We start from the raw sequence: 25,439 nt of genomic DNA, 5'->3' as shown, positions 1-25,439 counted from the left end.
GGTTAACTCGGTGGTTGAGCTTGAAGGCAAAATCTTGATTGGTGTGATTAAGAATTTAGGTTATCTCAATCTTATCTCAACTCTTGGCAAAGTAGATGCAGGTTCGGGGTTCCATTTGAAATACCTAGGTGGGTTACATGTAGCGTGCATTTGTGAGGCGTCGGAGACTGCACATTCTGTCCTCAACAATCAAAACCACCCAATTCGCAAGTGTTTCAGTAACATTACGTTGTGGGATGGTGAACACATTGATCCTGGACGTATTGTGTGGGAGGACATTAAGGGGGTACCGTTTCAATATTAGTGCTCCTCAACCTTCGAATCCATAGCCAGATGGTGGGGTATCCCTTTGGATTTTCGAAATTGCAACATTACTCATGGCAAACAAAATTTGGTTGCTGGCAGTGTGTTAATACACACGTGGGATTCAGAATTGGTTAATGGGGTCGTGAAATTACTAGCCGAGTGATTGTTCAAATATGTCCTAATTCATGAAACGCAGGTACCTGTTGAACTAGATATCGATGGAGATGTGGTCTCAGATTGGGAGGAATCTGAGGAGTCAGATGTGAAACAACCCAACCCGTATTAAAACCGGCCCATAAAATTTTTTCCTTTTAATACGCGTTAAATAATATTTTAGGTCCCATTACACAATTTCCAAAACATATTTGTTACCAAAGTAAGTTCAACGAACTTAAAACATACATTAATAGTTTAAACTCCCTAATGCAATGGTTCATTAATTAAATAGTAAACAGGTTATAATCATTATGACCCGACTAGTTACGTTTACACTAAACCGAACATGGTGATTTGGGACTACGCTACCCAAATCCTAATCGAGTCCAAAAGCAAGATCTTCTAAAGCAACCTAGCCAAGATCTCTAATCCCCAAGCTTACCCGAGCCGCCAAGCATGCGAACCTATAAAAATATCAACAACGAGAGGGTAAGCTAACGGTTAGTGAGTGATAATATACTACATACATATATATGTATAAAATGGACACGCCACAAGAAAGTTAAATACCGCATACCGAAGCATCCAAGTAAAGGCAACTACACTAAGTATACCGTACGATCTCTAAGCACAAGCTAAATATATCAACAAAGCATAAGTTAGTTCACCAACGACGAGGTGAACAACGCCAATGAGCTACACCCGGAGGGTTAGCTACATCACAACAATACAACAATATACGTATACAATATTTAACATGCTAAACAATATCCAACAACATAATATGGTTAACCATAACGCTATGGTGCTACCGGCACGTGGTTCACACCATACGCATTTGAGTCTCACTCTTTATAGTGCTACCGGCACGTGGTTCACACTTCGACGCTACCGGCACGTGGTTCACGCTCATTTTATAATGCTACCGGCACGTGGTTCACACTCGATGCTACCGGCACGTGGTTCACATCATTATATTTATAGTGCTACCGGCACGTGGTTCACACTCGATGCTACCGGCACGTGGTTCACATCATTATATTTATAGTGCTACCGGCACGTGGTTCACACTCGATGCTACCGGTACGTGGTTCACATCTTATCGCACACATGTTACTGCACTACCGGCTCGATGGTTCATGCCATAACACCCACAAATAGATACGCCATATACACGTACGTATAAATACTCCACTCACAATATTAACCCTTCGCCATTGGGGTTATATAATCCACATCACATGCCCATGTGATAACGTACACACAAAGTGTGCACCTCGCTAAAGGTGGTCAACCAAAACGCACAACCGTGCTAATTGGACCTATACACAAGTCCATCAATCCACCTATATGTGAAGTGAACTCTATGACCGAGAACCACTTCACCCGACCCGCACCCATCCTACACATACATATGCACATAGGATATTAACACTCACCTTAAGCCTTGATGAATGCAACCAAGTAATCCGCAACACGCCAATGGAAAGTACCTATTCCATTAACACAAATACAACAACACAATAAGGGTGGATTTACAAATCGACCCAAATTGTCAAATAGTGCAATTTCGACCCAAATGCACTTCCAAGCTCAAACCGCGCCAAAACTAGCCAATGATCACCAACACAAGTGACAATGGTCCTAATATACCAATTAAACCCAAGCATAGGCGTTAAATACCAATCTTGCCCAATATGACACCTTAACCCTAATTTGACCCATTTCAAAATTAGTTAACCAAAATACACCCAAAGTGGTTCCAACACTTCTATAATCACTAATACTAGTGATTACAAGCTACATACAAGCCTTAAACATGGTTAAATCATTAACCAACCCAAAACCCACCAACATCAACAATAACTAGTTACAATTACCCATTTCACCTCCTAAATGGGTTTTACAACTAACTAGCTCAAAACCCTAAACTTGAATATCAAATTACAAAGATGAAATTCAGAGTTGAGACTTACCAATACCACCAAAATGATGCCGTTGACGAGATGAACAACTTTAACACTTGAGGTTTGACCCGAAACAACCTCCTTCTTCTCCAAATGGAGTTCTCTCTCTCTAAAACTCTCCTCTCTCTCTAGGGTTTGAAGGTGAAAGTGTTTTTGAGTGAAAATAAGGATAATATGAGCCTTGAATCAGTCTTATGGCTCTAGAACCGGCCATAAGTGAATTTACCAAAACACCCTCAAAAGATTCCATTAAAATGGGTTAATAATGTCATTACAACGACATTTGTCGCGTTTCGCGACACCTTGTCGCGTTTCGCGACACCAATACGCGACACACAACACTCAAACGCGACAAAGTGGACAGAAATCACCATCAGAAGTTGTCTCGTTTCAAGCATGTTTGTCACGGAACGCGACGCACCAGAACGCCACAAACTGCACTCAAACTCGACAGTTTACCTGATGTACTCCAATTTCACTTTTAAAACATCCCAAAGTCAATCGTGGTCAATGCATTACATCCAAACTATTAAATAATCATTCTTGGACTTCAAATGACGCCCCGAGCGTCATGTTTAGAAAAACGGGGTGTTACAACTCTCCCCACTTAGATTCGATCACGTCCTCGTGATCCTAATCACTTAATCAATCCAAACCGACACACTACGGTTCTCAACAAACGTTTCAATCTGACTTTCATCACATTACTCATTAACCCAAGGACTAATCCATTAACTAAGACACACACTTGCACGCATTCTGAGCCGTGCAATACACGCAACAACCGAAGTTTACAACAATCACTTAGAATACAAGGAATCACCATGTATTCTTCTAACTCCTCTAGGTAATCCTTCTCAAAGAGTTACCCTTAACAACTAAATCGTCATCTGCGATTTATCAAGTCCACAATTCCGAGCACTAACACTAACTCAATCCCTCACATCGGAAAAAACTCAACCAATCTCGTACCGAGATATCAACTTCTAGCGTACTATGCCAAGTACATCGCTAGTAACAACCACAAGCCAAAATAAAGTCAACCATCAAACCGAAGAAGACCGAATAAAAGCGAATCCTTACGGATAACACTTACCACTTAACATCCCTTGTAGTGCGCAATACGACCAATACGCAACTACCGAACCATCATAAACAAACGGCTAGAACCAAAAGCGCCCAAAATGACTATGGCAACGCTAATCCTAAGATGTACAAAATCGACTATTGTCACACCCGTAACAACATGTGAGCGAAACACGGCTATCGTATCACTAATCACACAACATGGTCCTCACAATTCCACCATCGGTGTATAAAACAACCGATAGATCACACCACACGGTCCTTACGACCCCACCATCGGTGTATAAAACAACTGATATATCACTCAACATCAGATGAAGTCAGCGAACCCCGTCAACGGTCATGCTTCACCGATATGTCACTACTCCCATGATGAAGTCAGCGGACCCCGAAGGTCATGCTTCACCAATCAACAATACCATGATGAAGTCAGCGGACCCCGAAGGTCATGCTTCACCAATCAACAATACCATGATGAAGTCAGCGGACCTCGAAGGTCATGATTGGTGGTCAGCGGACCCCGAAGGTCATGCTTCACCAATCAACGCCCTTTTGGCCTCGAACAACGAGTAGCGTAACATCGCGCTCTGCTACGCCATAGTGAATCCTAACGGATACCACTAACCATTCACACAATCGAGCAAGAACCACCTATATCAAACATAGGTACGGAATAATAATTTTCTAAAAGGAGAATCTACCACGCACATCCCTTAACCGAGGGATTTCACCTTGCTCGCCAAACACGTCCTTTATCTCTCAACGAGATTTACCACATTACCACCTCGATGATAATTTAAATCCAAGCCAACAGTACAATTTAACCGAAATTGTACTCCACCACAAATCGACCAAAACTAGGTCCCAACACAAGTTTTGGATCTACCATAAGCATTATCCGAATTCTCACCCTAAGGTCTCCTCGTGCGGGAGTGTAACTCCCCCACTTGGAACTACGTTCCATATCCACAACTCGTACTATGCTACCAGAGGTAGACTTTACCAACAATTGGGTTCACACGACCCATCACCATATCTTGCTCTAACCTTGAGCACACGAAGGATTTCAATCAATCCTTAAACACTTCGAACGAAAAGTGTACCACGATTACACAAACCATACCCCCACAATCATCCAATTGCTTTAGTTTGTCAAATTCCACCTAGTCACTCATGTACTTAAGGGTTTCTCTCCGGTACCCTAAGTACAATGTAACCGCAACACAATCGGAGTCGAACACTACGCTAGTAGGTATGAAAGAGGCACCTAATGTCGCGTCATGTAGACTCCATTACCCACATACATCGAGATCCAAAACACTCGATCTTAAGGGTTCCAATCCATCCGACGAACCTCATGGTTCATCAATTTCAACACGAAAGCGAACATGCGCTTAGCAACCGAACACCAAAACTCATTCCCATGGCTTGGTAGAAACATTTCCAAATACTAAGGAATGCTTGGTTGCACCAAGTCTTACACCCTTCGCCCAACAATCAATTGTCACCATAGGGTACTTCCATTAGGAACGTCACCCATAACAACAATATGCACAGCACAAGGCATTTAACAACTCAAACTCATCGGCACAAAATAAATAATCAAAGGACGTATCTATTAAAATGAAACGTACCTTAACGTCTCCTTGCCGCACCCGTCCCCGCTAACTTGGGACATTCCGACTTACGATGTCCTTCTTCTTGGCAATTGAAGCACACCATGCCATCACCCTTTGGTACCGAACATTCCTAAGACTTGTGACCCCTCACGCCACAATTGTAACATCTAGCCACACTAGAATCCGATGCATTCGTCCGTGCACCACACGTGCTCACACTCGGACCCTTAGTCCTCTTACTTGGAGCACCATACGAAACAACCCTTCTCTTACTTGAAGGTTCACCAACCTTCGATCGCGAATAAGACTCGAAACCTCTAGCCAAGGCGAATAACTCCGCAAATGATTTCGCTTGACCCCGGCTAATTTTACTCTTCAAGTCATCATTCAAGGTCCGATAGAAATCCCCCATCAACAAACGATCATTCCCCAAATACTCCGGGCAAAAACGAGCCTTCGCCATAAAGGTCGTCTTGAGAGTATTCAAATCCATAGATCCTTGTCGCAAATTTCGTAACTCATTACGCAACTCCCACAAATCAGCTGAAGTTCGGAACTCCTTGAAGAATTCCTCCTTAAATTCATCCCACGATAAAGCCATAAACGTTTCGCCACCGACAAGATCAATCTTACCATCCAACCAATCCTTTGCCCTACTCTGCAACAAGCTAGTAGCGAGTCTTGTCCTCTTCTCGAGAGGGAATTCAATCGTGCGAAAACATCCTTCGACATCCGAGATCCAAGTTGTGCTTACCAAAGGATCCGGTTTCCCATCGTACATCAGAGGTTTAGTCCTCATGAAGCCCTTAAGACAACGCTCCATTTCACTACTACCCCGAAATTCGGAATACCTCCTATCCATTCTTTCTTCCAACGCACTCATTTGTTCCGCAACGGCGGCCGCAACTCTAGTATTAAACTCTTCGTCATTCGTCTCGATCTCGTTTCGCGTCACCATTCTAAAGAATGCAAAACGATTAGTCCACGAACGTATAAAACCATACGCAAAACACCGCCCCATCTTGCTCAACACCCGTCGTACATTACTTGTTTGATACGAGTTGCACCCGTAATAAGGTTTGCAAGTCCTTATTACGCACACACGCTGTATCGACTCGTTAGTACAACGACCGCCTCGCTCGATGATATAAACCAACACAACGCAAATTCTACGAGATATAAGCACATACAAAAGTCTAAGTCTAGGCACCTATCTCAAGTCACCTAAATCCCTTAGACCATGCTCTGATACCACTTGAAACAACCCAACCCGTATTAAAATCGGCCCATAAAATTTTTTCCTTTTAATACGCGTTAAATAATACTTTAGGTCCCATTACACAATTTCCAAAACATATTTGTTACCAAAGTAAGTTCAACGAACTTAAAACATACATTAATAGTTTAAACTCCCTAATGCAATGGTTCATTAATTAAATCGTAAACCGGTTATAATCATTATGACCCGACTAGTTACGTTTACACTAAACCGAGCATGGTGGTTTGGGACTACGCTACCCAAATCCTAATCGAGTCCAAAAGCAAGATCTTCTAAAGCAACCTAGCCAAGATCTCTAATCCCCAAGCTTACCCGAGCCGCCAAGCATGTTAACCTATAAAAATATCAACAACGAGAGGGTAAGCTAATGCTTAGTGAGTGATAATATACTACATACATATATATGTATAAAATGGACACGCCACAAGAAAGTCAAATACCGCATACCGAAGCATCCAAGTATAAGGCAACTATACTAAGTATACCGTACGATCTCTAAGCACAAGCTAAATATATCAACAAAGCATAAGTTAGTTCACCAATGACGGGGTGAACAACGCCAATGAGCTACACCCGGAGGGTTAGCTACATCACAACAATACAACAATATACGTATACAATATTTAACATGCTAAACAATATCCAACAACATAATATGGTTAACCATAACACTATGGTGCTACCGGCACGTGGTTTACACCATACGCATTTGAGTCTTACTCTTTTATAGTGCTACCGGCACGTGGTTCACACTTCGACGCTACCGGTACGTGGTTCACGCTCATTTTATAGTGCTACCGGTACGTGGTTCACACTCGATGCTACCGGCACGTGGTTCACATCATTATATTTATAGTGCTATCGACACGTGGTTCACACTCGATGCTACCGGCACGTGGTTCACATCATTATATTTATAGTGCTACCGGCACGTGGTTCACACTCGATGCTACCGGCACGTGGTTCACATCTTATCGCACACATGTTACGGCACTACTGGCTCGATGGTTCATGCCATAACACCCACAAATAGATACGCCATATACACGTACGTATAAATACTCCACTCACAATATTAACCCTTCGCCATTGGGGTTATATAATCCACATCACACGCCCATGTGATAACGTACATACAAAGTGTGCACCTCGCCAAAGGTGGTCAACCAAAACGCACAACTGTGCCAATTGGACCTATACACAAGTCCATCAATCCACCTATATGTGAAGTGAGCTCTGTGACCGAGAACCACTTCACCCGACCGCACCCATCCTACACATACATATGCACATAGGATATTAACACTCACCTTAAGCCTTGATGAATGCAACCAAGTAATCCGCAACACGCCAATGGAAAGTACCTATTCCATTAACACAAATACAACAACACAATTAGGGTGGATTTACAAATCGACCCAAATTGTCAAATAGTGCAATTTCGACCCAAATGCACTTCCAAGCTCAAACCGCGCCAAAACTAGCCAATGATCACTAACACAAGTGACAATGGTCCTAATATACCAATTAAACCCAAGCATAGGCGTTAAATACCAATCTTGCCCAATATGACACATTAACCCTAATTTGACCCATTTCAAAATTAGTTAACTAAAATACACCCAAAGTGGTTCCAACACTTCTATAATCACTAATACTAGTGATTATAAGCTACATACAAGCCTTAAACATGGTTAAATCATTAACCAACCCGAAACCCACCAACATCAACAATAACTAGTTACAATTACCCATTTCACCTCCTAAATGGGTTTTACAACTAACTAGCTCAAAACCCTAAACTTGAATATCAAATTACAAAGATGAAATTCGGAGTTGAGACTTACCAATACCACCAAAATGATGCCGTTGACGAGATGAACAACTTTAACACTTGAGGTTTGACCCGAAACAACCTCCTTCTTCTCCAAATGGAGTTCTCTCTCTCTAAAACTCTCCTCTCTCTCTAGGGTTTGAAGGTGAAAGTGTTTTTGAGTGAAAATGAGGATAATATGAGCCTTGAATCAGTCTTATGGCTCTAGAACCGGCCATAAGTGAATTTACCAAAACACCCTCAAAAGATTCCATTAAAATGGGTTAATAATGTCATTACAGTGACATTTATCGCGTTTCGCGACACCTTGTTGCGTTTCGCGACACCAATACGCGACACACAACACTCAAACGCGACAAAGTGGACAGAAATCACCATCAGAAGTTGTCTCGTTTCAAGCATGTTTGTCACGGAACGCGACGCACCAGAAGGCGACAAACTGCACTCAAACTCGACAGTTTACCTGATGTACTCCAATTTCACTTTTAAAACATCCCAAAGTCAATCGTGGTCAATGCATTACATCCAAACTATTAAATAATCATTCTTGGACTTCAAATGACGCCCCGAGCGTCATGTTTAGAAAAACAGGGTGTTACAAGATGGTATTTTCGACTCTTATTCCGGTGATAATGAAGTTTCAGATTGTGAGTGGTGGCCGGAGGTGGCTCCTAGGGTTGCACAAGAGGTGGAAGATGAAGGGTCTGCATGCTTGGATATTAAATCTCTTTTTTAAGATATCAATAATAATGACACTTTGGATGGCGTTAAAGAAACTCAACAGTAGGCTATTAATTCGGGTACCGAGAAGACGGGGGTTGAATTAACGAATTCTTGTCAGGATAATGCCCCGAGGGTTGACGTGGTAGAAGACATGGGTGACGCATCTAAAACCAATGGCAACCCAATTGGGCCTGAGGGTGTTGGGCTAAATCATAAATCCAATTTCGATGGACCCGATGGTAACAATGGGCCTTTTGACCCAAGGGATAATGTGGTTATTAAAGATTTGGGCCATACTGATGTATCTTCAGATGATGAGTGTTACAGCCCCATTCTTGGGCCTCCTAAGCCCAACACTAAGCCTGTGGATTCTATACTTAATGAGCCGGGTGAAGGGACAATTAATCATATTTCGTCAATTGATCTTGACCTTAACAGACTGGCTTCTTGCTTCAATCCGATTGATGAATTCATTCCTGGGCATTCTGATAAGGTTATACCTACATCGCAGGGTACAGAGAGGCCTGTGTCAAATTCGAAAGCTCGTGTTTCTTCCGGCTCGCACAGGAAACCGAAGGTTAATTCATATGTTTCGAATTCGTCGAATGGGTGCTGGAATTTGCTCTGCAATTGGAGAGCCTCTTCTAAATTGTAACACGCTAAGAAAGCAGCGCGTAAAGGCAGTAGGGCAGATGGGGTTTCTGGGGTAAATGGTGGTCTTAAGGGCAGTAGCAGAAAGAATGGGGTGGATAAAGGGGTACCAGCCAGGTCTACATCAGGTACCAAGTCGGGTTCAAGGGTCAAGAAATCCAATCGTTGCAACAGAAGTCAGAAATCATCGCAATTAATCTCAGAAAACAGCGTTGGGGTTGAAGAATACGGAATTAATCTTGGTCTAAAATGGACCAAGAATGCTCTGTAAGTTTTGTTTTTGCTTCGTTTCCTTATAATTTTAATGAAGATACTATCTTTGAATATTCGTGGTATGGGGAGTGGTAAAACTTCTAAATTCGGGGATCTAAAAAAACTTTGTATTTCGGAAAGGCCCTCCATTTTTGCAATTCAAGAATCTAAGTGTCACTTTAAAGATGAGAATTGGGTCCAGGCTCTTTGGGGTTCTAAAGATTGCAGTTATATTCAAAAGGAAATGGTGGGTAAATCGGGTGGGCAATTTCTAATTTGGGACAAGACAGTATTTGAAGCTAGTAGTGAACTCATTAGTGAATTCTTTATTGCTATTCGGGGTTTTTGGAAAAGTTCAAAGGAAGAATCCATCATTGTTAATGTTTACGGGCCACATGATGATGCGAGTAAAAGAAAAATGTGGGAGTCGCTTGATAATATCTTGGGTATTGATGAGGTTTCGTGGGTGCTTTGTGGCGATTTTAATGAGGTTAGGGATAGTAGTGAGAGACTTAATTGCGAATTTGTTAAAAATAGGGCTAAATGCTTCAACGAATTTATTGAAAAGCATGGACTCATTGATGTGCCCCTTGGCGGCCGAAAGTTTACACGAGTCTGTAAAGATGGTCGTAAGATGAGTAAGCTTGATCGGTTTCTTGTGTCTAATAACTTCCTTGCTTTATGGTCGGGTATTAAGGTGGTTGCGTTGGATAGAGATTTATCGGATCAATGTCCGATTGTTTTGTCGGATGGTGATATTAACTTCGGTCCAAAACCCTTTAAAGTATTTGATGAGTGGTTCCGGGTGGAGGGGTGGAAAAAATAATCGAACAATCTTGGGGAGAAGATTTAGTTGGTTCTAGGAAAGATTGCGTTTTCCGTAACAAATTGAAAAGGTTAAAAGGATGCTTGAAAGAATGGAGTAAAGGAAAGTTCGGTAATTTAGAGGTTGATATCAGTAATGCTAAAAAGGAGGCGATGGAGCTTGAAATAAAGGCAGAATCGGGTACGTTGTCTGATGGAGAGTATGATCGGTGGCTTGAATCGAGAAAAAAATGGCTTGAAAAGGAGAAAATAAAGGTCGAAATGTTGAAGCAAAAAGCGAGGGTTAATTGGACAATTGATGGTGATGAGAACTCTAAATATTTTCATAATTCACTAAAGCGCAACTACAACAAGAACAATATTCGGGGTATTAGTGTAAACGGTAATTGGTGTGAAGATCCGGATACGATTAAAGTAAACGCGTTCAATCACTTCAAAAATATCTTCGAGGAAAAGAATGTTTCGAGACCAAGTTTAGAGGATTTTCATTACCCGTCGATCTCCTCGGATGAGGCCAATTTACTTGAACTACCTTTCTCGAAACCGGAGATTTGGGAAGCAGTTAAAAATTGTGGTAGTTCGAAAGCCCCCGGGCCGGACGGTTTTAACTTAGGTTTCTTCAAAAAATTTTGGAACATCATTAAAGGGGACTTTGTAGCGGCGATAAATTGGTTTTGGGTAAATGGTGAATTTTCTAAGGGATGTAACGCTTCCTTTGTTTCGTTAATTCCGAAGAAAGCGGATCCGTTATGTTTTGGGGATTATAGGCCGATTAGTCTCATTTGAAGTTATTACAAGATTATCGCGAAGTTGCTCTCTTTAAGACTTCGAAAAGTGGTCCCTAATCTTATAGGTTCGGAGCAAAGTGCGTTTCTTGGTGGAAGGTACATTCTCGATGGCGTTTTAGTAGCAAACGAGGTGGTGGATGAACTTAAACGAAATAAGAGACATGGCCTCATCTTTAAGGTGGACTTTGAGAAGGCATTCTACTCGATTAATTAGAAGTACCTATTGGAGGTTATGAAATGCATGGGTTTCGGTAGAGATGGCGGAAGTGGATTAAATCATGTCTTGGCTCGGCATCTATTTTGATTCTTATTAATGGTTCGCCGACTCCGGAATTTTCGCTAAGTCATGGAGTAAGACAAGGAGATCCTTTATCTCCATTCCTTTTCATCATTGCGGCGGTGGGGCTTAATATTCTAACAAAAGCGGCGATAGAGAAAGGATTGTACAACGGGATAGAAGTAGGGGTCGATTTAGTGCGAATATTTCATCTTCAGTATGCGGATGACACGATTTTTTTTCGGGGAATGGAGTTGTAGTAATGCGCGTAATCTCATGTGCTTGTTGGAGTGTTTGAGCGAGCTTCGGGGCTAAAATTTAATTATAATAAAAGTGTGCTATACGGGGTTGGAGTTAGTAAAGTCGAAGTAGAGTCTATGGCGAGGTGGTGTTCTTGTCAAGCGGGTTCCCTTCCTTTCATGTATTTGGGGTTACCGGTGGGAAATAAAATGAAGAAGATTATGGATTGGTCCCCGGTTGTTGATAAGTTTGAGAAAAAAATGTTGGATTGGAGAGCTAGAATGATTTCGTTTGGTGGTCAACTTACTCTTGTGAAATCGGTGCTATCGAGCTTACCTCTATATTATTTTTCACTTTTCGTGCCCCGCCTTGTGTGCTAAATAAACTTTAAAGTGTGAGACGTAATTTCTTTTGGGGTGGGTCGGGTTCTAATTCTAAACTATCGTGGGTTAAATGGAAAAAAATCCTTCTTCCTCACGAAGAAGGAGGCTTAAATTTAAAATCACTCAAAAGTAAAAATTTAGCTCTTCTTTGTAAGTGTCGGTGGAGGTTTAAAACCGAGACCAACACTTTATGGGTTCGTGTAATTCGAAGTCTTTATGGTACTAATGGTGGGCTAGTCGAAAGGGGATGTGCTTGCTCATCTCTCACCCTCTAGTCTTTGGTCTAACATATATATTGCAGGAAAAAAGGTGGATGAGTTGGGAATCTCTTTTTCCAATTCGTTTTCTCGGGTTATTGGAAACGGGGCGGACACTCGTTTTTGGGAAGACACATGGGTTGGGGATACAAGGTTTAAAGACAAGTACAAGAGGTTATATCGGTTGGAGGGCGACAAAAAAGCTTCGGTACAGGAAAGAGGGGTGTTGAGGGAGGGTCATACGGTTTGGGGATGGAGATGGATTCGGGATCCTGTGGGTAGAACAGCTTCGGAACTCGTCTCGCTAGTGGACCAGCTCGATGGTGTCGTAATCGATCCTCACAAATCAGATGGGTGGAAGTGGGGTCTGGGCAACAATAGGGTGTATTCTGTTAGCAGCTTGGTGGAACTAATCGATGCTACTGTTCTTGTATCGCATTCGGATTCAACGGAAACTCTCAGAAATCGTCTAGTGCCTAAAAAGATTGAAGTGTTTATATGGAGGGCAAGAAGGGGTAGGATACCGGTAAGGCTTGAATTAGATAAACGAGGTATAGATCTTCATAGTACTCGGTGCCCGGTGTGTGATGACGGCTTGGAATCGGTAGAGCATATCTTGTTCTCGTGTAAGTTTGCGAAAGATATTTGGGGTAAAGTTCTTAATTGGTGGGGTTATTCATCGGCTAATTTCATCTATAGTGACATTTTCGAGGGTACATTTGGCGCGTTGGCTTCCGATAACAAAAGATTTATTTGGCAAGCGTTATGTTGGTGCGTTTCTTACTCACTTTGGAAATCAAGGAATTCAAAAGTCTTCAAGAACAAGACGGATTCGGCTTCGGGTTTGTTTAGTGAAATTCAAGTGATCTCGTTCGAATGGATTTTGTGAAGAATTAAAAATCATAAGTTAGATTGGCATGTATGGTTTAATAATCCTTTGTTGTGTTAGCATAATTGTGGTAGGCTCTTTAATTTTCTTGTTAGCTTTCATGTTGCGATCTTAGCAACGGATGTTGATTTGTATTCGTGTTTTTGTTTGTGGCTATAAATATATCACCTTGCTTTTCAAAAAAAAAAAAAAAATATTCATAGCTTACGTAGCGTTATGTATTTACATAATTAAAAACGATTTGTTACGGGCGTGTTTGGATACACGTGGTCAGTACATATTGTACCTAATGGTCTACGCTTTTTTAATGCCAGAAAGATTGCGTAAGAAAGGGGAACGGAACTATCGATATGAGGTAGTTAGTTTATGTGTATGAAAGATACCCCAAAATGGTTAACTTTTTTTTTTTTTTGAAAAACGTCCGTTTCGCGTATAGTTAGTTGCGTTGTGTTCGTAAAATTATTTTGAGTTGAACGGTAGTGTGGAAAAATTCATTTCGCGGTGAGCGAGAAGATATGGCCCGTTAAAAATTTAGGTGGAGTTTGTTAAAGATGTTTTATTAAAAGAATGAGTTTACCTTTTTACCGCCTATTCTGAGGGTTGGAATTGTAATTTGACAAAACTTTGGGGTTGAAATAGTTTTGTTTTGGTGATATGTTTTTTGGTGTCTCACAAAAGTATTCAAATAGTATGTATGTTAATAATAATTAATGTTAATTAATAATTAATTAATGTTAATGTTAATTTAATGTTAATGTTAACAATTGTATTAATATTTAGAGCAAAAGGCTCAAAAGAGATAAGTTACCTAAATTGTCAATAAAGATAATTAAAATGACTTTTATATCTATATCTATCTATCTATGCTTCTAGACTATACATTAAAAGAAAAGAAAAATTGAGTTATACTTTTTTAGCATTATTGAATTTGGACCCTTAGATTAAAAAAATGACCTCAATTGCCCTTACTTGATAACCATTGGATCCACCTATAAACTTATAATTAAATTCACTCACATGAAACTTCCGATAATACCCTTACACCAAACGCGGGCAAACAATCAGAAAAATTAGATCTGTCGCCGTTTCATTAGCAGCACACACAGAGATTAGGGCAAAATCTCTCATCTATCTTCCTTCTACTTCCATCTTCTTCAAACATCTATCCCAAAAAATGTATATCATTTAAAAATAGCGGGTAGATTTCTGCTGAACAATCCATTGTGGTAAATCATCGCATAGTAGAACACATAACATACATAACAAAGCTTCATCGTATAACATCGCTACCATCGCATAACCTCGCTACCAATCGGAAACTTCACAAATCAATTGCAAAAATCATCATCTATAATAGTTTACGGGTCGATATCTTGAATCGATATCTGTTGAATGATCTTCAATCGCAAATCGCGGGTTAGTAATTCTTTTTTTTTTGTTTCGATTTTCAGGTTTATGATTATCGTGTCTGGTGTATTGAAGATCTATGTATCCATATTTCAAGCGACTTATAAAGATACTATATACATGATTCAAAATCGTAAATCATGTTTTTGTTCGTTACTTTATAGATCAGATTTAAAATCAAAACCCTAATTTTGTTTCTTTAAAAACTATTCATTTTTGTAGGGTTGATTCATTGAATTGATTTCGGATTCTAAAAACGGCATCGGGTATGCATTATCGATTTCATTTTGATTTTATTTTGATTTATGCCTAATGAATAGATTTTAATAAACTATTTGTTATTGTCCGTTTAAATCAACATAACAAGGGTTAACAATCGGAAAAACTTTTGAAGTATAAAGATTTCCTTATAGATTGGTTGTTAACGCCTGTCGCAAACGATGATAACTCTAGGTTTATTAATGTTTAAGAGCATTGTAAATCGATTTAATTGTTAGATTTATATTAACTACGATGATTTCGTTATGCTGTTGTTTGTAAGTAAATGTAAGATCGAGATATTATAATCACATTACTCATCTTAATTTAATGGGTACACAGTATCACATGAATTCCTTTTAAAGTTTATCGATGCAGTTGGCATGCTTTAATTTTACTTCATTGTTGGACCAATTTTGCCTATTTAAGTAAGTTGGGATACCTTTAGCAAGCTTTAGTCTTTCATGTATTTCTTTAAAATAAAACACAACTAAATCTGACCCATTTTTAAGTCATTCTTTTGCAAACGAGTGGATATTGTCATATTTACTTATTACAAAGTTTATCACCACATCTAATATGCTCCATTATTTGATAAGAAACTTATCTGTGATTTAATAGTATCTTCAATTAGATTATGATGTAAGCTATACCATTCATGTTTGTTAAAGTAATGATTTGTTTTTGAATTCTTTATTTATGTGTTTAATTAGTTTTGTAGACCTCTTGCAGTTGGAGTTCTTGAGTTTTTATTTAGTAAAATTAACTTTTTCAGAATACGGTTGCTTCAACTTTTTGCCTTCAATAGTATCGGCAATATGTTAAGGTTTATTTTCAAAGTAACATCGCATCGATGGCAGTGGCGAATCTAGGATGCAAACTTAATGGGGTTATGAAAATTTTTTCAAAGCTATTTATATTTGAAAGGCACTTTAGTGGTTGTTTACTTTCAAAAATACCATAAATTTTTAAAAAATATGGGGTCCTATAGTTAAATGTAATGGTGTCCTATACAATTTAATAAGTACATTGCATAAAAAAATTCCACAATAGTGGGGTCATAGGACCCCACCACTTATAGGCTACATTCGCCCCTGATCGATGGGTAAGACTTCAGAATTTCATCAATCAATTACCGTATTCTCTATAAATGTAAAAAATGTGTGCTACTAATGTGTTAATGATATCGGTTTTGCAGAATAAGATTTGGAGCAGAACTTGTGAGAATACTATCGGTTTTACATTACCTTTTATAGGTGAGCATTCCCTTTTATCTTATTGATGATGGAGTTTTTTTTTTCTTATGCTCATTTGATATCAGCTAATAATGTCTAGGTGACGAATTACAAGTCTTGATTCTTAATCATCTTGTTTGGCTGAAGGTATGTATGCTTAAAATAATCGATTTAACTTTATAAGAATTTTAAAGTGATAATTTCTATTTACGAATGTGTCAAATCAGGCTATTGACAATTTAAATGGAAATGGGTTAAATGGGTTGCGTTGGTTGAAAGTTATACATAGTTTATCTAAAGGCATTAAAACCTCTTTGAACATTTCATAAAAAAATGTTGAACTGTAAAGTGCAAGTTTGTACAAACTGTATTTTGGGTCCCCCAACCTGTAATTATTTGTATAGAAAAAAGACATATTTTGACCCGTTATCCAACTCGCCAATCTTCCACTTTAATGTAAAAACTGAATATTAACCTATATCTTTACAATATATCTGTGATTGAATGAGCAGGCACCTTCGGAGATCTTCAAGCCTCCTTTGCATATAATGGATATAGGTGAAATGAAACATCTGCCTCACAAACCTAGTAGCAGAGGCCCCGAGAAAGCATACAAGTTAGCCGAGAAGGCTTCGTTCGTTCAAACCCATGGCTACATATGGATACCTCCTACTTTGTAGAGAGTAACTCACCTCGTGCCTGTTTAAAGAGTGTTATTATGCATTATCAATGGAACTCCCTACTAACTCTCAAAATGTGTAGCGAATGGTATGATTTTTCGAACATTTACATAGAAATGTGCCAATTCAAACTATGCTTTATCATTTATCATCTGTAAAACGGTGGAAAATGGCACCTTATAGAATATATAAGTAGATGGGTTGAATTCTCACAGCTACCGTTCATTTGTAATTAAAGTTGATGTTACTTTATGGTGGTTTTATGTTTGATAAACAACAGACCATGACTAAAACGTGATAAATATGAAACAAGAGCCTAGGTGTTGGTGAAGGATTTTATCAGCTATTTTTAGTTTCCCAGTTACAAAGTAAAATTTGCTATAAAGTTGATGAGCAAAAAGTTTTCACTTTTTACTGAATTTCCCTAAAGTGTATTCCAACCCCAAAAACAGAAGCGCTAAATCTTAAAGGAATTAGGGTTTTCCAAGTAGACGAACATTATGCAGAGAACCAACCTTGATTTTTCTACAAATCCCCTGCACTAAAAATCTGTTGCAATCGTGATGTGTTTTAAACATGAGGAAATTGCTGCTGCAGTCGCTGCTGCACTAAATCTGATGTGTTGGGGTTCCAAAAAGTGAGCAAGCTGTTGGTCCTTCTACAGAAACTAGGATACAAGTTTGTGAATAAGTAATATGATTGGGATCTTGTTACGTTTAACTACACGGAACGCAGAAAAATTGCTATCCTACAACACTAATACCATAAGGTAATCCTATTTTTCTTTTAAAATGTTCTATTTTCTACCATACTAGAATGTCAATACGTATTATAGAAAGGATAAACATTTGAGGTTTAAGGTTACTATTAATATGATCCTCTAATGATCCGGGATGGGTAGTGATATTTTTAAAACTATAATTGATAAATCCACATTAGTGTACCAATATACCCGTAACTGATAGCTAACACAAGTTTTATGCTAGAATTTATTCGAAGGTATTTTGGGAAGATTGCATATAATTGAATTGGATCTATCAATTATAGATTAGGAAATATCACCTCTGATGTTATGCGAGGCGTATATGAAATAGTTATATTTTTACTACGAAATACGACGAAATATGATACAAGTTTTAATTAATTTATTTACAGATGGGATATACCTAAACCTTGCTACAACACTATAGGCAGTGTACCTAATCGTACAGTAGTGTAGTTTTTAGTAAGTCCGGTTCGTTCCACAGGGAATCTTTTAAACAAGCTTAACGCTATATTAGTTTTAATTTATAAAAATACAAATATATATATATATATATATATATATATATATATATATATATATATATATATATATATATATATATATATATATAAGTAACATTATTATTATAAAGGGGGGTTTTTACCGTTTAATGACCGGTTTGTCGATTTTAAAACTTTAGTCGCAGTTAAAACCTAATGTAAAATATTAAATAAATAAAAGACTTAATTTAAAGCGTAAAGTAAATAACGATAATAAAATTTCGATAAATAAAAGTGCGATAATTAAAAAGTACGATAATTAAAAGTGCTATTAAATACAATGACAATAAATAAAAGGGCGATAATTAGAAGTGCAATTAAATATGAAAATAAAGGAATTATGCTTATTTAAACTTCTGTAATCATGATGTTTGACGTGTTGATTTTAGTTTATTCCCATGGGTTAATTGTTCTTTGTCCTGGATTATTTAATATGTCCGTCTGGTTTTTGTCCATAACAGTCCATCAGTCATAAATATAAAGTGCGAGTGTCCTCGTCAAATTATCCTTATATCCGAAGTCAAATATTCCAACTAATTGGGGACTTAAACTGTAACAAGGTTTTAATACTTTGTTTAATAATTACACCAGGATATCAACTGCGTGTAACCCAAGGTTTTAATACTTTATTAACAATTACACTAAGTGTCCTTGTATATAATTTCACCCCTGTTTTAATAATTCTGGTGACTATTAATCCATTCCCGTGTCCGGTTAAATGAACGATTATTCGTACATATAAATACCCAGCCCATCGTGTCCGATTGAGTGTATATGGTTATTTATAGGTATGTCCAATTGTAAATCTTTATATTAAAATTAACAAACTATCATTTAGTTAAACAAATATAAAGCCCATTAATAGCCCATAGTCTAATTTCCACAAGTGTCGTTCTTTTGTCCAACCCCCAATTATGGTACAAAGCCCAATTACCCAATTTTAGTATTTAGCCCAACATCACGATTACTTCAGCTCAAATAAGCATAATAATAACTTAGTTATGAGACATTAATTTAAAAAGGAGAACATAACTTACATTGATTATTTATCGCGTAGTGTTACAAGGACAGAATTTCGACTTCAAAATCCGTAAAATAACCTTTACATTACCCAAACTAATATAAAACTAACCTATATATATATATATATATATATATATATATATATTATTACAGAGGGATTATTATTTATTTTTGGTGTGTAGAACTCGGCCAGAATTCGTTGTATTTATAGGACATTTCTGAAACAGACTGCTCCGCGAGTGCGGAGGTTTAAGCCTTCACAGCTCCGCGAGTGCGGAGGTCAGGAATCCAGCTCACCAATTTTTGGCCATTTGCTTGTCGACGTTTTATTTAAATATATATAATATATAAATAATTTATATAATTATTTAAATATTATATTATATTCTGGTGCATAGTTGACTTGTAATTTTTAGTCCGTTGCGTCGAGCGTTGAGAGTTGACTTTGGTCCCGGTTCCGGATTTTCGAACGTCCTTTCGTATAATTTAATATCTTGTACTTTGCGTTCCGCAACTTGTACTCTTGTCATTTTTAGACGTTTCTTACCAATAAATTGAACCACTTGGATTGTATCTTGTACATTTGAGCTTTTTGGACGTTTGCGTCTTCAAATCTTCGTTTTCGCCTTTTGTCTTCGCACTTATTTATTTAAACGAATATTACTTGAAAATAGAACAATTGCAACTGAAAACTTTACATATTGAAAGGATATTGCTACTAAATATATGTTCATTTGGAGCACTATCAAATATCCCCACACTTGAACGTTGCTTGTCCTCAAGCAATACAGAACTTGAAATTAAATCACACGAATCACTTCTTTATTCTTCACACTTTATACATCAGTGATTTTGATACGGCGGTATAAATAATGATAGTAACATTGTGGTTTACAGTCCCACATAACTATAAAAATTTAGATCCTTTAAGGAAATTAGATCTTTATGAAAACATTTGATCTTTTGAAAATTCAATCTAGCTTTTACCCTAGATAAGTTTTTCGGAATCACCCTTCACCAGTGTTTGCAAAATATATTTGTGGATCAATATTTTGGCTAAAAACATTTAGGTTCGTGTAATCCACTGCTATCCCTGTATCGGAAAGCACACATCCAGTTTACTTGTTTCGTATATTACCTTTCGGCAAACTACCGTCCGGTTGTAAAGGAAAGCGATGAACAAGAAACTGTTAAGGCAATGTCTAATGACATGCAGATGTTTATGGTCTAAAACATGTCGGATGCTAGTACTATCCTTTGTAGGAGCAATAGTAAAGATCATCCTATAATTTTTCGGTCTGGCACAAGGTCCTGTCTCCGACCATGCTATGCAACCACCGTTCTTACGGTTGACACCCGATTTGGTTCAGGTGACCTAATGAATTCCAGGTGAATTCCTAGGATTTTACGTTCTATGGTAATGAACGCATTGAAAATAGGTTTTCAGAAAACAAATCGGTTTGTAATTTTGATCAAAATATTTTCTCGTTCAAGCTCGAGTTTAGATATCATCAAATTCCATGAGTTTGTAATTCTCAATCTTTAAGGTCAATCTCAATGATTGAGTAATAGCAGGCTTAAAAGCTGATTTTTAATCTTTAAGGAGATTATCCTTTCTGGGGGTCTGATTCATTAGTCTTATCAAGCTAATTTGCATGGCGCCCTCCCCATTTTACGAGACAGATCCTCTCATGGTTAGGATAAGTCTGACCACTTGGCGACCCTGTTTGATGCTGAGGTCCGTGGATTTTCTGCTGATTTTAGTGATGACTTTTCTAGATTTTTCGTCAACCTACAGCTGGTCTGGACGACAACTTCTTGACCTAAATCAAGAAGCGCGTGTCTTTTTAGGAAGACTTTACTTCCTTTTAATGATGGAATTGATTCATCGTGTAGATCCATCTATCTTTCAAATATATTACAGTAAACCGGGTAAAACAGTTAATTTAGTCCAAAACAAAAGCACCTGCAATAACTTTACAGAAACATGTGATAGATAGTTTTTAATTGAATAACTTGGTACATTCTCCCCACACTTGGCTTTTTTTTCATGCGTCTTTTTATATCTTAATAAATAAATTCAAGCGTTTTAGTTGTTTCTCAATTTATGTCCTTTCCGAGGTAACGATAATTTCGGTATTAACACCTAGTTTTCATCGTTCATAAATATGTATAAACATGATTTTGAATTCATTTAGTTGAATTTTTTTTTTTAAAATTTTCATAAAATTTAGAAAATAAACCAAGTGCAAACCTGAGAGAATTTATAACCCTTCCCCACACTTGAGATCATGTAATGCTCTCATTTTCATGAAATCAGACTATAATTATAAATTCACGAGGGTGATAAGTGTAGAAAAGTGATTAAAAATACCCAGTTTGTAATTACAAAGCTCGTCGAATGATAGATGGCGCGCCTCACCGTTCATTCCTTCTTGTTTTATCACATATGTTTTTCTTCAAAAACGGTTGCTTTTCTGAACTGTTTGCAAATTTTTGAAAACGCGTCTTTTACCCTAACTCATCATGCATTTTTATTAACGAGTTATACACTAACCCGAATCCCGAATTTAACGTTAAGTAGGGTTAGACTTTCCCACACTTAGCTGACGACATGTGAAGTCGGTAGAATAAGTTCCACGAATTAAAATAGTGAGCTAGTTATTTACATCTCGGGTGGTATAAAATATATCAATGGGTTTAAAGTTTAGACCCACCCGATCGTCACTACTTAATTCTTTTTTAAGTGTAGCTTTTAGTAAATGGATATGTCTCTTTTCTAGTTCTTGGTCAAATGGATCGATATACACCGACATACATATTTCTATAGGGTGGACAATTCCTAACATTTTCTTCCGTTCATTCTCGGGATCAAAGGTTTCACCTATAGTACCCAATTGGGTGAAATCCGAGGTGTCATTATCTATTACAGCTCGTAGTTCATCTTAGGTAGATGACTCGTCTATTGAGAATATTGGGTTGGAAGGTTGTGGAATGGTGAATTTCGGGATCGAAGTAGATTCTTCTTTATTAACGGTCCTTATCGGTCCCACCACTTTAGTCTCGAGGGTAAAATTTTCAACGTTATCGTTTTCCCAAGAGTACCAATTTGTCACCCTTACTTCTTCTTCATCCATTGATGGATTGATGATTTCGTCGGTAGAGGCAAATGTGTCGATATGTTGTGAAATTGGTAAAGCCGAATAAAAAGTATCATCGGGATAGTTGGTGATTTCGGAGCTCTCGAATTCATCAGAATTCGATGATATGAGATTTTCTTGCACAATACTCCTCAGATCAACAGGTGTGTAATCTGATAGAGTTTCAGTTTGCCTATTTACAAACTCTCTCATTTCTTCATTTTGAACATCAAGTTCTTCGAGTTTGATTTTCATATAATCTAAAGAATTTTCAGACACATACTTTTCCTCGTCTTCTGGTTGTTGAGTTTGGATATATTCTTGGGAATAATCCCAATTTGAATTGTATTCCTCATAATCATTCCATTCAGGTTCTATGGGTGCATAATTTTCCATAGGAACGTAATAATAACATTCCCATGTTGAGTGATAATCTCCACAGATTTCACAACCAGTTATTGTTTCATCATTCGTGATCCAAGATTGACCGAACGAATTGTCATCAACACCCGTTTGAGAGTATTGATTAAATTGATTTCGGATGTCATAAAGAGTTTCCAAAATATTCTCGAGATTTTCCATAATGCGCTTATTACCAAATTTTAGCTACAATGTGGTGCATTTACTAATTATCCTATTAGTTATAAACTAAAAATTATATAAGTTATCAAATTAATAGACTTTTCTGCTTTTACCCACGTTTCGAATAGCCAATAGATGTAGCAGAGAGCCAGAACCCTTTAAATCGGAAGCTCACAACTCAGCCACTAATAAATCCAACTATTACTACGAAGCAGAAAATTTGGATGTCTATCAATTTAACCACTTAAAATAATTTTTCGTTTTGAATTATTAGAGAAGAAATAGAGAAAATTCTAAGTCCTAAAAACTAGAGCGGCGAGAAATAAGAAAGAAAAAGAGTAGCGTCGAAAAATGTCGAAAAATAAAAAATTGAAAAATAAAATATGAAAGTAGTGCGTCGAAACTTAAAATTCTAAAAAAAATTAAATATTAAAATTTGCGTCTAAAGGTAATAAAAATTAGAAGGAATTCTAAATCTAAAACTGCAATAACTTAAAAAGGTACTAAAATTTATTAAATACTAAAGCGATAAGTGACGTCGTAAAATTTTAAAGCGCCTAAATCTTAATCTAAAGAAAAAGCACTTAAGGGATTTTACGGCAAAGCTTAAAAATCTAGAAATAAAAATAACTATGGCAAATACTATATCTAAAACTAAGTACGAACGATAAAAAAATACAAATTATGCTAAAACAAATAAAAAGATACAAAATATAAAAATAAACTTAAAGTTTATAAAATTATAATTTTTATAAAAATATTATTTTTATATTATTTATTTTATAAAAGTATTAATTTATATATTTATTTAAACTAATTAAACTTAAAAATACAAATTAATTAATAAAACTAAACTAAATAATAAAATACTAAAAACCTAATTAGGGTTTAATTATAATAAATAATAATACACCGTAATAAATGCGAAACTAGGGTTGATCAGGCGTGTCAGGGTACCTCCGCGAGTGCGGATGAACCCAGTTCAAATACTCCGCGAGTCGCGGAGGGTTCAGTTTCAGCTGAGAAAGGTTCGATTTTTATGCAGGTTTGGATTTTTTTTTTAAAAAACTTATATTTTTATAAAAAGAAATTGATAAAAACTTTTTTTTTTTTAATATAGCGTTGCGCTTTCGGCCTTTATGTTCCCCGGCAGCGGCGCCAAAAATATTTGATGTTATGCGAGGCGTATATGAAATAGTTATATTTTTACTACGAAATACGATGAAATATGATACAAGTTTTAATTAATTTATTTACAGATGGGATATACCTAAACTTTGCTACAACACTATAGGCAGTGTACCTAATCGTACAGTAGTGTAGTTTTTAGTAAGTCCGGTTCGTTCCACAGGGAATCTTTTAAACAAGCTTAACGCTATATTATTTTTAATTTATAAAAATACAAATATATATATATATATATATATATATATATATATATATATATATATATATATATATATATATATATATAAGTAATATTATTATTATAAAGGGGGTTTTTACCGTTTAATGACCGGTTTGTCGATTTTAAAACTTTAGTCGCAGTTAAAACCTAATGTAAAATATTAAATAAATAAAAGACTTAATTTAAAGCGTAAAATAACGATAATAAAATTTCGATAAATAAAAGTGCGATAATTAAAAAGTACGATAATTAAAAGTGCAATTAAATACAATGACAATAAATAAAAGAGCGATAATTAGAAGTGCAATTAAATATGAAAATAAAGGAATTATGCTTATTTAAACTTCTGTAATCATGATGTTTGACGTGTTGATTTTAGTTTATTCCCATGGGTTAATTGTTCTTTGTCATGGATTATTTAATATGTCCGTCTGGTTTTTGTCCATAACAGTCCATCAGTCATAAATATAAAGTGCGAGTGTCGTCGTCAAATTATCCTTATATCCGAAGTCAAATATTCCAACTAATTGGGGACTTAAACTGTAACAAGGTTTTAATACTTTGTTTAATAATTACACCAGGATATCAACTGCGTGTAACCCAAGGTTTTAATACTTTGTTAACAATTACACCAAGTGTCCTTGTATATAATTTCACCCCTGTTTTGATAATTCTAGTGACTATTAATCCATTTCCGTGTCCGGTTAAATGAACGATTATTCGTACATATAAATACCCCGCCCATCGTGTCCGATTGAGTGTATATGGTTATTTATAGGTATGTCCAATTGTAAATCTTTATATTAAAATTAACAAACTATCATTTAGTTAAACAAATATAAAGCCCATTAATAGCCCATAGTCTAATT

At 37.0% G+C, this 25,439-nt stretch overlaps 1 protein-coding gene across 10 annotated transcripts; it reads left to right on the top strand.

Annotated features, from left to right (window-relative positions):
• Window positions 1–14,601: 14,601 nt before the first annotated feature.
• LOC139898997 (glucose-6-phosphate 1-dehydrogenase 6, cytoplasmic-like) lies at window positions 14,602–18,143 on the top strand. 10 transcript variants are annotated; one of them, XR_011777252.1, is made up of 5 exons: window positions 14,602–14,948; window positions 15,162–15,625; window positions 16,396–16,453; window positions 16,533–16,579; window positions 16,945–17,326. XR_011777252.1 is itself a non-coding variant. In XM_071881809.1 (4 exons), the coding sequence occupies exons 1-4, from the start codon at window positions 14,925–14,927 to the stop codon at window positions 17,110–17,112; spliced, it is 297 nt and encodes a 98-aa protein (XP_071737910.1). In that variant the 5' UTR covers window positions 14,614–14,924; the 3' UTR covers window positions 17,113–17,326. The 10 variants fall into 10 exon arrangements, 2 of the variants coding, with proteins under 2 accessions (XP_071737910.1, XP_071737909.1); XR_011777253.1 differs by having other exon boundaries at window positions 16,519–16,579; XR_011777256.1 differs by lacking the exon at window positions 16,396–16,453 and having other exon boundaries at window positions 16,519–16,579.
• Window positions 18,144–25,439: the final 7,296 nt, after the last annotated feature.

This window comes from Rutidosis leptorrhynchoides, chromosome 3 (genome assembly GCF_046630445.1).
Source record: "Rutidosis leptorrhynchoides isolate AG116_Rl617_1_P2 chromosome 3, CSIRO_AGI_Rlap_v1, whole genome shotgun sequence".
NCBI lineage: Eukaryota > Viridiplantae > Streptophyta > Magnoliopsida > Asterales > Asteraceae > Rutidosis > Rutidosis leptorrhynchoides.
The sequence above is the reverse complement of the archived record's forward strand: the minus strand, read 5'-3'. Positions and strand labels throughout refer to the sequence as shown.

Coding starts and splice junctions, on each gene's coding strand:
- LOC139898997 (XM_071881808.1), top strand. CDS start 16,357: ATGTGTGCTACTAATGTGTTAATGATATCGGTTTTGCAGAATAAGATT. Junction 16,454..16,532: donor TTTTACATTACCTTTTATAG/GTGAGCATTCCC, acceptor AATAATGTCTAG/GTGACGAATTACAAGTCTTG. Junction 16,580..16,944: donor ATCATCTTGTTTGGCTGAAG/GTATGTATGCTT, acceptor TTGAATGAGCAG/GCACCTTCGGAGATCTTCAA.